This window comes from Lutra lutra, chromosome 7 (genome assembly GCF_902655055.1).
Source record: "Lutra lutra chromosome 7, mLutLut1.2, whole genome shotgun sequence".
In the NCBI taxonomy this organism is placed as follows: Eukaryota; Metazoa; Chordata; class Mammalia; order Carnivora; family Mustelidae; genus Lutra; species Lutra lutra.
The window spans coordinates 27,758,600-27,770,801 of NC_062284.1; the positions used below are offsets into that span (position 1 = coordinate 27,758,600).

At 41.9% G+C, this 12,202-nt stretch overlaps 1 protein-coding gene across 3 annotated transcripts in view; it reads right to left on the reverse strand.

The window, feature by feature from the left end:
• TUBGCP5 (tubulin gamma complex associated protein 5) overlaps positions 1 to 5,667 on the reverse strand; it is a 91,617-nt gene extending 85,950 nt beyond the window's left edge. For 2 of the 3 annotated variants that reach the window (XM_047737404.1, XM_047737403.1), the window contains exons 1-3: positions 5,413 to 5,664; positions 3,010 to 3,063; positions 2,785 to 2,893 (exon numbers count right to left, since the gene is read on the reverse strand). In XM_047737404.1, coding sequence (XP_047593360.1) covers positions 2,785 to 2,893; positions 3,010 to 3,063; positions 5,413 to 5,558 — 309 coding nt within the window. In that variant the 5' untranslated portion in view covers positions 5,559 to 5,664. Of the gene's footprint in view, positions 1 to 2,784; positions 2,894 to 3,009; positions 3,064 to 5,412 lie in introns of all 3 variants that reach the window. The other variant, XM_047737405.1, reaches the window with a different exon arrangement.
• Positions 5,668 to 12,202: the final 6,535 nt, after the last annotated feature.

The following is a 12,202-nucleotide window of genomic DNA, read 5'->3' on the forward strand; positions in this document are numbered from 1 at the left end:
GAACACTGGCAGTTACCTCTTTGACATCGGCCACAGTAACTTCTTCCAAGACACGTCTTCAAAGGCAAGGGAAACAAAAGCAAAAATGAACTGTTGGGACTTCACCAAGATAAAAAGCTTCTGCCCAGCAAAGGAAACACTCAACAAAACTAAGAGGCAGCCTATGGAATGGGAGAAGATATTTGCAAATCACATTACACGTAAAGGGCTCATATCCAAGATCTCTAATTAACTTTTCAAACTCACACTCAAAAATAAATAACCCAGTCAAAAAAGGGCAGAAGACATGAACAGACACTTCTCCAAAAAAAGACATATGGGGACGCCTGGGTGGCTCAGTTGGTTGGACGACTGCCTTTGGCTCAGGTCATGATCCCGGAATCCCGGGATCGAGTCCCACATCAGGCTCCCAGGTCCGTGGGGAGTCTGCTTCTCCCTCTGACCTTCTCCTAGCTCATGCTCTCTCTCACTGTCTCTCTCTCAAATAAATAAAAATAAAATCTTAAAAAAAAAAAAAGACATATGAATGGCTACACAGACACATGAAGAAATGTTCAACATCACTAGCCATCAGGCAAATACAAATCAAAACCACAATGAGATACCACCTTACACCAGTTAGAATGGCAAAAATTAACAAAACAGGACACAAATTGTTGGCGAGGATGTGGAGAAAGGGGAACCCTTTTACACTGCTGGTGGGAATGCAAGCTGGTACAGCCTCTCTGGAAAACAGTATGGAGGTTCCCCAAAATGTTACAAATAGAGTGACCCTATGACCCACTAGTTGATCTAGTAGGTACTTACCCTAAAGATACAGATGTAGTGAAAAGAAGGGGCACCTGCACCCCAATGTTCATAGCAGCAATGTCCACAATAGCCAAACCGTGGAAGGAGCTGAGATGCCCTTTAACAGATGAATGCATAAAGAAGATGTGGTACATATAACAATAGAATACTACTTAGCCATCAGAAACGATGAATATCTATCATTTGCATGGACATGGATGGAACTGGAGAGGATTATGTTAAGTGAAGTAAGTAAGCTGAGAAAGACAATTAACATATGGTTTCATTCTTACATGGAACATAAGCAATAGCACAGAGGGCCATAGAGGAAGGGAGGAAAATCCAAAAGGGGAGAAATCAGAGAGGGAGATGAAACATGAGAGACTATGATCCCAAGAAACAATCCACAGTTTTCAGAGGGGAGCAGGGTTGCAGGAAGGGATACCAGGGTGATGGGTATTAAGGAGGGCATGTGCTGTGATGAGCACTGCATGTTATACTTAAACTAATGAATCAACGAACACTACATCAAAACTAATTATGTACTACACAGTGGTCAACTGAACATTAAAAAAAAAAAAAAAAGTTGGATGCCTAATCGACTGAGCCACCCAGGTGACCTGCCATTTTTTAAAAATTAATATTATGGTGTCATAGGGTTTAAATTAGTAAATCCTAAAGTCTAAAGTCTACCCCAGGAGCTATATAAAATAAATCAAGAAAAGATCTAAAAAAGATTTACCTTCTCTTTAAAAGTGGTCCTTGCATGAATAATACACAGAAATGTATTTCTAATCTTTAGGGCATGGATTCAGAGCTCTATGCAACTCTCTTTTCCAGAAGTATTTTTATAGCCTTTCCCTAAATTGATAGACAGTTTCAAAAATTATCTAAAGCTCTCTTCCTTATGAAGAAGGAAGCTCTCTTCTTTACCACTTCCCACAGTACAGACAAAGGGAAACCCTAATGATTATAGAATACCTCACAGTATTTATTGTGAGGATGAATTAATAGATGTGCACAATAAAGGGTTTACTCAGGATGCCTGAGTTGCCCAAACTCTGAACATCTCAAAGGTCGTTAGGACTGGCCCTTGACTAGCTCCTGAGAGATAACCTCTGAGCTCTTGAAATAGCCTCCTGAGAAGAGTGTTTCTGTATGCCTGAGGCTTTGGGCCATGTAGCATCAATTTGACTAGTTAGCTTATACTAACAATGTGACTTACATGAACGCATTTTCTTATGCCTGAGGACCTTGGTTTGACCTCTGGGGGGCTGGAGACTGAAAAGCTATGATCAGCCGCATGTGCACTGCACATCCATGTGAATGACCCCCAACCAAGATGCTAGACACCAAGGCTCAGATGAACTTCCTTAGTTTGCACACTTTGCACATGTTGTCATATGTTATCACTGGGAGAATTAAGTGCATCCTCATGCAACTCTACGGGGAAGGCACACCTGGAAGCTTATACCTGGTTTCTTCTGAACTTTATTCTATGTATCTTGTACCTTTGATTATTTTTAAGTCCATATCCTTTTACTATAAAAAACCTAACAGTGATGATAGCAGCATTTTTAAAGTTCTGTGAATCCTTTTACTGAATCATCACATCTAAGGGTGATCTTAGAGACCCAAAAGTGAACATGAATGTGCTTAGGATAGTACATGGCATTTGGTTAGCATTACATAAGTAGTTATTATTACCAAGTGCTGAAAAGCCATTTAAAAGTTTTAAGACAGCCAGATGGTACTATTATTTGTGCTGATCTCTATCTCAATTTCCAGAGAAGGTTCAGCTAAGGAACCTTAAACAAAAACATGCTTTTTCAACACTGGGTTTGATGACAATGCTTAAGTCAATTTCCAGAAGGTTCTGCTCCAATTAGCAGATAATTATAAAGCAGAATGAATGTTTAAATAGTTAACAGAAAAAACGTGATGATAATAGATTTGAAACAGTATAATACATAGATATCACAATATAATGCATACCTTTGTTTCCTTTATGCTCAGAAGTGATGCATTTAGAAATTCTTCAGTTAATCTCTTCCAACTAGCAGCTTTGCTGAGATCAGAATGAATGATGAATTTTTCATAAATTCTAAAATATATTAAAAAATAAACCAATAGTTAAAAACTTACATTAATAAAAAGATCTACAAGTAAATGCATATATTCCTGAATATACATCTGAATATACATATGAAACTAACTTACCCTTCTATTGTCTTTTCCACTTTGTGGCTGTTAACATCCAAGAAACGATGAAATCTAAAAGATAAAATGCAATTCTTATATGAATCTTGTCATATACCTAAGTGGATTAGTCATAGAGCCCTACATATCCCTACAGATATACTATATTCAGCAATATTACTTCCAGGAGTGCCTCTCTCCTCCTATTACCTCTACCATCCAGGCAAACAGCCACTCAGTGGTCTTAGAGACTGCTCAAGCACATGTTATCTTTAGCCTCCTTTGTCCTCTGATTTCCTTATCTTCCCATAATGCCCTGTATATAAGACCAGCACAGCACATTCTATAGCAGGGGTTCCTAATCTTTTTATGCCATAGTGAAACCCACAGAAGTTTAAGGATCCCTTCTCAGAATAATGTTTTTAAATAATAAAATGAGATACAAAGAAAACCAAGTATACTGAAATATAGTTGTGAAATATTTTTTAAAGTTTGCTGATATAGTAAGATACATATTTATTAAAGCATTAAATAACAAGATCTAGCAATAGATCCATAACTATCATTAATGTAGTAGTAAAAAATATTTAGAAACATCTGCCACAACTTTGTGATGTGAACTATGTGATTTCTACATTTGACACAGTCATAGGTAAACCAGTATCGCTTGTTGCTTTCATTCATAATTTAAGAAAATGCTAATTTTTAGTTAGAGGTTAGTGTTAATTTTTTTCTTGTCCCTATTCATAACATCCGAATTCTATCTTCAGGCTCTCAGGTTAAAAACTCCTATTCTACATTGTATGTAATTAACTTTTGTCTTGGTTTTCCTTTAGGATAGAAGCTGGATCTCACTTACCTGAATTTCTAGGGCCTAGAACATGGCCACAATTTAAAAAAATAAAACCAAACATGAATAGTTCATTTTTCTGATGGATTAAAGCATTATAAAATTGTAATATAGCTCAACTCTTCCATTTTTTAGTATCAAAGACAACAATCTGTATTTAAAAGAATTTGCATACTAAATAATATACTTAATTCTTTCACAGTAAATGGCTGAATAGAACACCAATTCAACCTATTATTTAGTTTCTTTTTTTTATCTTTAGTTTCTCAATGTGTAAAAGGAGATAGTAAATTCTAATGTCTCTCCCAAGTCTGAAATCATGTCCATCTACTTAATGCCATTGAGAAATTAATTAAAAGAGAAATTATTTGGGATATAGAACTTAAATTTCCATCTTACATGACCTATTTAGACAGTTATAGGTTACACTTAAGAATTGAGCTTATTATTTTAGAAACTTGGTGAGCTTTTAGACTAATTGTTCTCATTATAAACCAAGTAGGTGCTGTATGTATGATTGTTAAGGCTGATATTCAAGATTACAGATACTGAAAAACTGTTTATTATTCAAGATTTCTACTGTAAGTGACGCCTAGATGGCTCACTCAGTAGAGCACCTGCCTTCAGCTCAGGTCATGATCTCAGGGTTCTGGGATGAAATTCCTCCTCATTGTGCTCCATGCTCAGGGGGAGCCTGCTTCTCCCTCTGCCTGCTGCTCCCCTACTTGTGCTCTCTTTCTGACAAATAAATAAATAAAATCTTCATTAAAAAAGAAAAAGACTTCTACTGAAATTAAACAGGCAGAATATTAACAATGAACATTCTTTTAGAAATACTTCCATTAAAGATAATGATCATGACAGTAGACAACTTCCATAAATAAAAATAAGAGCTCTGACTTCACCTAAATATCTAAACCAGATAAATCTTGAAAAATTACATGAGAAACTATATTAGAAGTTGTATTATTGGGTGGCTTAGGACTATGTGCCAGGAACTGTTCTACGTGTTGGGATAAGAAATGAACAAAACAGACCAAGATTCCTAACCTCGTGGAATTTAGATTCTAGCTGGAGGTAGCGGTGAAGGAGACAAACAGTAAACAACATACAAGTTATCCAGTGAATTATGCTGTGTGTTTTTGAAAAAGAAAAAAAGACGAAGGTAAGAGAAATCTGGAGTGGCCCAAGAAGAGATAGGGTATCAGTAAGAATACAGTGTTAAGTAGAGTGTAACCATTATTCTGCTCTAAAATTTCACTTACCAATCCATTCAAAAAATGATCTGCAGTGTATCTTGCTAAGCGCGTTGGTGGAGCAAGGAACAGACAAACACAGACCCGTTCTCCAGAAGCGCGCTTCTAAGGAAAAGGACCTCGACAACCCACAACCTACTCTTTCAGCATGCTTGTGTCACAGAGACAGGGATCCAGGAGGCATTAGGGCACCAGGTTGCTGCGGGAGCAGCAGGGCCCGCGGGAGCTTTGCTGGGGGTGGGGAAACGCGGCCGCGCGCCCTGGATACTGCTTGATCCCTTCCTGTTCCTAGCCTCCGCCCGGGAGCCGCGCCCCCACCTGAAGTTGGACCAAGCAAAGTGCAGGGCGAGCTGGAAGTTAGGGTCCGCCTCATCCTGAAGGCCCGCCACATGGCGAACGAGCTCGCGAACGTCGCGCTCCTGCTGCGGGTCCAGTTGGCCCCAAGGAAGTGTCGGCCGAGACATATTGCCGGAATCCCCACCGCAAAGCACCTCGGCAGTGTTGTGCCCGTTCTCGCGAGAGTTCACGCTCCCGGTGCTTTGCGACTCCGAGAGGCTCAGGACGCTGTCGCGAGAGTTCGCTCTCCTGCGGCGTTGAGTGTGCACGCTGGTACGTGCTGGCGGTTCCCGTTTGCGTTTTCCAGCTTCATCTCGGTATGTTTAGGAGCGTGTTGAAAGAGTTAGGCGTTAGATTAATAATAATAATGATGATGATAATAATAAATAGCGTACTTAAAGAATTAGCCGTTAGGTTAATAATAATAATAACAATAATAATATAATTGATCATCTCTGGCAAACCTTGGTTGTGGTTTAACTTGCGATATGTCGAGAGCAGCCAGTTAGTTTTCATCCAGTGCACCTATTTGCATCTGCCTTTCAGATCCCGTGACCAGTTAGTTGCCCATTCTTATCCCAGCTTTAGTTTCTCCTTCTAGTGGTGATCTCTAATGATCTCTCAGTTTCACTCTGTCTCCTCATGTCACACGACTTGGTCCACACTACAGCCGATGTCAGCAAAAAGGCTTGTCTGGCAGAGGCAGACAGTGAGCGCTGCTCCACTATGATTGGGAGCAGCCAAAGACGATTTTATAATCTCTCTTGATCAAAGATGGAGTATTGTCTTTGTTCATATTTAAAACCTTTGAACTGACTTTTTGTTAAATATTGTATATAACCTTTCCAGAAACCTGTTACATACACCTCTATTTTTTCTTTTAGTGATCTGTTGGGTTTTTATGTGGTTTATCATATTGCATTACTGTAGTAATGGATAAGCTGATACACCACTGTCAATTCTTTGGGGCTCTTGAAACAAAATACCACAAACTGGGTGACTCATAGTTCTCACAGCTTTGGAGGCTGGAATGCAAGATGAGTGTGTCAGCATGGAGTTGGTTAGGGCCTTCTTCCTGGAGCAGATTTCTAGATGTATCCTCAATGTGGTAAAAGGGGTAAGAGAGCTAACTGGGGCCTCTTTTATAAAGGCACTAATCCCATTCATGAGGGCTCCATCCTTATGACCTGATCACCTCCCAAAGGCCCAATCTGCTAATACATTGGTCATAAAGATTTCAATATATAAATTTTGGGGGTGCCATTCAAGACACCATAGCAACTACCTAAAACGTGGACTGCAGGAGATTGCACAAATCTCACAAGTAGAGAATCTTAGTGTTAGAAATGGTTCTGTGGACGGGGATTTTTACTCTTTTCCTGGGGAATCTTTTCTACTCCAGTTTCACCTATCATCTCTATGTTTATAACTCTCAATTCTGTGTAAGAAGTTCGCATTTTTCTTAGCTCCTCAAATCTATAATCGCTTACCATACATCTCTAAAAATCAAAGTATGTACACACACTTGCATGTGTCTCCATTTCCTTGTCCAGATAGTTGGTCCTGGCTTTTGGAGGGAGTCTTAGAAAACTTTCCACAGATTACTCCCAGTAATTTGGACCTCTTAAAGACTGAGCCCCTCTCCTGAACTTCTCTGATTGGCCTGAGTCAGTGTCTTCTTTCTGAAGAGGAAGTTGGAAAAATTTTCAGAGGTGCCCCAGATGACTAAGCCCCACTCAAAATACCACAGGGCTCTAGATACCTTCTGTAGACCTCTAAGGCTGGCCCTTGCTGGTCATCCCTTCTATAGTGGACATGGAAATTTTGGGAAGTACAGATGAAGATAGGACAGCAAACAAGTCAAGCACACTGCCACCTTTTCCTTGCTGACCTGGATCAGTGCTGTCCTCTGGAATGGCACTTAGATAAATTTTCTGGAAGTGCACGCAAAGTCTGGGCTCCATGCATGACTGCAGCCTGGCCAAAAGAGCCATCCTCGCCCTACTTGTCCATCTTGTCCCAACACTCCCCACCACACGCTTGCTTAAAGGGTCTTAGAAATATTTAAAGGGTGTTTCTGTCAAATATGCTGCATTTGAGACTATGCCAGTCTGGGGATACCTATCACAGACCTGCGTGCCCACCCAAGTCTGTATTGGCTTCTGAAGGGGACTTACAAAATTTGGGGGAGATATAATCCCCTTCTCTTCATCCATGACCAACCTGAGGCAGTGCCTCCCTCTGGAAGGGAAATTGGAAATGTTTTGGGGAGACAAAGTCAATGACCTGGACTTATATGGGAATTGTGGCTGACAGAGTGTACTCCCCAGGCCTCACTGTACTAAGTGAGCTGGTCCTGGTCTTTGGAGGGGGAATTAGAAACTTTTTGGGTGGAGTTCCTAATACCAGGACCCATCAAAACTCCTTTTCAAGAACTTGGTGGCCTGCCCAGTCTTTTCCATACCAGAGAGAAACTTAGAAATGTTTTCAGGGTGCCTCCAAAGAGCAGTACTGAGGCAGGGCCACAGCCAGGCCCATGGTACTCTTCTAAGAACCCCCAGGCCTACCCTAGTGATTGCACCCTTTGGAGGGAGGCATAAGTTTTTCAGAACGTGCATTCAGCTTCCAGTCTCCCAAATGGGAACACACTAGAACTGGACTGACCTCTTCGGCCTTCCTGTTAACCTGTTAACTGTAAAAAGCTGCTTGAGCTTATTCCTATAAAGTAAAGAGATGCCTCCCAAGAATGTTTCTCAACCCACCTCCAGTGGCTGAGATGGAAACAACCCACAAAGAAGGTCTGAGAAGGCACTGAGGATCATGCCCTGGTCCTGTGTGGTCATTGAATGGCATCTGGATATCCCTCTAGGGAGGATATGGGTACTGGCTGGGCCAGTAAGGGCTGCCCAGGGAGGGTACCTCATATGAAGTCTAGGTTGTGCCCCCAGAAATATTTTCTATGTCCTCTCTCGAGGTGGACATCAGCCTGTGACTGACATGGGGGCCACAGCAGGGCATCTTGGTCCTGGCCATGGTTGCCAGGTGCCCCTTGCAAACAGAGATTGATCCAAGCTGGCCAGAGAGGATTTAATTGGGTGCCTATGGCCCAGCTGTGGCCCTGCATGGGACCCAGTCATATAAGGCACTCCCAAAACATTCCCTGGCCAGAGAGGATTTAATTGGGTGCCTATGGCCCAGCTGTGGCCCTGCATGGGACCCAGTCATATAAGGCACTCCCAAAACATTCCTAAGTGCCACTTGAAAGATGGGGAGCCAGTGAGAACCAAAAAGGGGATCCCAGGCCTGGCAGTTTCCCATGTGGGACTGCTTGCCACATGTAGCCCCCCACATATTTTCATGTCTCTCACCAGAGAAGGGAGCCCTACAGACAGGTCAGATATACTCTGAGGTGTCCCTTCAGACTTATTGAGATCTTGTGTAGGGCCAGTCATTGGAAGTACCACACAACACATTTCTTAAGCTCTCTTTGGAGACCCAGCCTGGCTTCGGTGGATAGAGAACCTTGTGAAAGTGTCCTGACCATGGTCAAGTGTGGGTACTCATTGTGCCTGTGGAAAACATTTCTGAGTCCTGTAGGTTGCACTGGGTAGGGATGCCATGGGATGGTGCTGGAACCCAAACACAGTCCTCTGAGAGGCCTGGCTACCAGATAGGGCTCTTGTATTTTTTTTTTTTTTTTTTTAGTCCCATTTTGAAGAAGAGATCAGCCTGGGATTGACAAGGAGGCCCAGTGATAGCATGGTCTTGGTCATAGTCCTGGGTGTGTTTAGGTGGTCTGATGTGCCTTCTAAATATTTTTCAAAATGTTCATCATCACTAGCCATCAGGGAGATTCAAATCAAAACCACATTGAGATACCACCTAACACCAGTTAGAACAGCCAGAATTAACAACACAGGAAACAACGTGTGTCAGAGAGGATGTGGAGAAAGGGGAACCCTCTTACACTGTTGGTGGAAATGCAAGTTGGTACGGCCACTTTGGAAAACAGTGTGGAGATTCCTCAAGAAATTAAAAATAGAGCTTCCCTATGACCCTGCAATTGCACTACTGGGTATTTACCCCAAAGATACAGATGTAATGAAAAGAAAGGCCAATGTTCATAGCTGTGGAACTATGGAAAGAACAAAGATACCCTTCAATGGATGAATGGATAAGGAAGATAAGGTCCATATATACAGTGGAGTATTATGCCTCCATCAGAAAGGATGAATACCCAACTTTTGTATCAACATGGACGGGACTGGAAGAGATTATGCTGAGTGAAATAAGTCAAGCAGAGAGAATTAATTATCTTATGGTTTCCCTTATTTATGGTGCATAAGAAATAACAAGGAGGACATGGGGAGATGGAGAGGAGAAGGGAGCTGGGGGAAATTGGAGGGGGAGACGAACCATGAGAGACTGTGGACCCTGAAAAACAATCTGAAGGTTTTGGAGGGTTGGGGGTGTGGGAGGTTGGGTGAGCTTGGTGGTGGGTATTATGGAGGGCATGGAACACTGGGTGTGGTGCATAAACAACGAATTCTCGAATACTGAAAAGAAATCTTAAAATAAAAATTTAAAAAATAAATATTTTTCAGATCTCTGGAGTGTCCAGCCAGAGACATCTGTGGAGTGGTCAGTGGTCTGGCCATAGTCCTGCATGGACTCCTGTCATCACATGCCCATCTAGAAAATGTTTCCAGGTCCATTTCTGGACCAGGCAGGGAGGCCTGGAAGGGGTGTCTGGGTACCAGCTTCCCACTGCCAGGGTTGGCCGTACCTCAAAAAACATTTCCTAGAGCACTGGAATGATCTGGCTAGAGAGGGGTGAGCATGGAATTTGTCATGGAATTTCCAAGCCCACTCACACTCCTGCATGGGGCCCACTCACCTCTGTGTTGGTAGAAACAGAGTATTCTGGGAGGCCCTGGGGGGTGAAGACTGCAGAACTCTCAGCACATAACAATTCCCTCTAAACCCCTGAACTAAGAGACTTGGCCAAACTCTAGCATGGCTTTTAGCAGCATAAAGCTATACCCTAGGATGACTCCCCAAACCCTCCACCCCAAAACCCACCTGCTGGAGCCCCTCTGTAGAATTCACCTTGCACCTGTTGTACAGCCAGGCTGTTTTCTCCATTTCCATACTTTTCCTACACACTGTGCCTTTCAATTATAATTTACGGAGAAATAACTCCTTGCTCACCCATTCTACATCATCCTAACCTGACTCCTTGCACATATAGATGTTCCATGCACCTAATAATTTGCTCATGAATTGTGTTATCCAGTTTATATGCCTTATGCCCATTATGAGCCATCACATTTCCAGCCATTGCACACTGTCTTTTAGCTGTTTGAAGATCCACTTCCTCTTCTTGGATCAACTTTCACTTTCAATACCTGTGCTATGTTGACTCAAAACCACTGTCTGAATACCAATTGGCAATGACTGATGTCTGCATTCTTTTTTAAAAGATTTTATTTATTTGTTTGACAGAGAAAGACATAGCGAGAGAGGGAGCACAAGCAGGGGGAGTGGGAGAGGGAGAACCAGGCTTCCCGCCAAGCAGAGAGCCTAATGCGGGACTCGATCTTAGGACCTTGGGATCATGACCTGAGCTGAAGGCTGACACTGAAGGACAGAACCACCCAGGAACCCCCCGATGTCTGCATCTTGCACACCTGCTGCCATTCATTCAGATATCAGTCTTGCATTCCTACTGTGTGTGATTCAGTAGTCACCTCTTTTTCATTCATCTGCACTATCCAACATACACTTCATGCACACCCTTGTTGTTGCCATTCAACCCTCTTTTCCTTGCCCACCCATTGTACTCACTGCAATTTCCCTTTGATGCCCACCTCTGTGCTATTCAACTTATACCCAGGTAGACTGTACCATTGACTTCCAATTACTGTTCATCAACAATTTCCTAACTAAATACCATGCCCCTCAAACTTGCTTGTGATTCAACCACTCTATTCAGAACCATTCTGTATCATTTAGCTATCACTCCTTGCACACCCAACATGTACTATTCAACTTGACTCCTTGCACATCTAGTGGATTCCATTTTCTCTAATGCTATTCAACTTCTATGTATTCCCCAGCAAAACTATACTATAAAATTATGCCAATAGCACATACAGTTGACCCTTGAACAATCTGGAGGCTAGGGTTCCTGGCTCCCACACAATTGAAAATCCCAATATAACTTTTGATTCCCCAACAACTACTAATAGCTGACTATTGATCAGAAGCCTTACCAAATAACACAAATAGTTGATTAAGCATATTTCATATGTTATATGTATTGTATACTGTATTCTACAATAAGGTAAATTGGAGAAAAGAAAATGTTACTAAAATCATAAGAGCTTCCAGGCTCAAGCCTCAACTGCACCATGGTTTCCAGAGGTGGTTCCAAGCAGCAATCCAAGGAGGACCTGCTCCTGCAGGATTTGGCCATGTCCTCAGCGCTCTTTTTTGGGAATACATTCATCATGTCTACCATCCCTGGCCAGTTATCTTGGTGAATATGGCATATGGATCCTAGTCAGTCTGCTGTTTTCTATAGTGTGATGATCCTAGCAAGCACTTATTTGGTAGCCTTTGCAGACAAAAATGTGAAATTTGTTCTCAAACACAAAGTAGCACAAAAGAGGAAGGATGCTGTTTCCAAAGAAGTGACTCAAAAACTTTCTGAAGATGATTAAAGAAAGATGTCTCAAAAGAAACAAGATGAAAGAATCTTGTGGAAGAA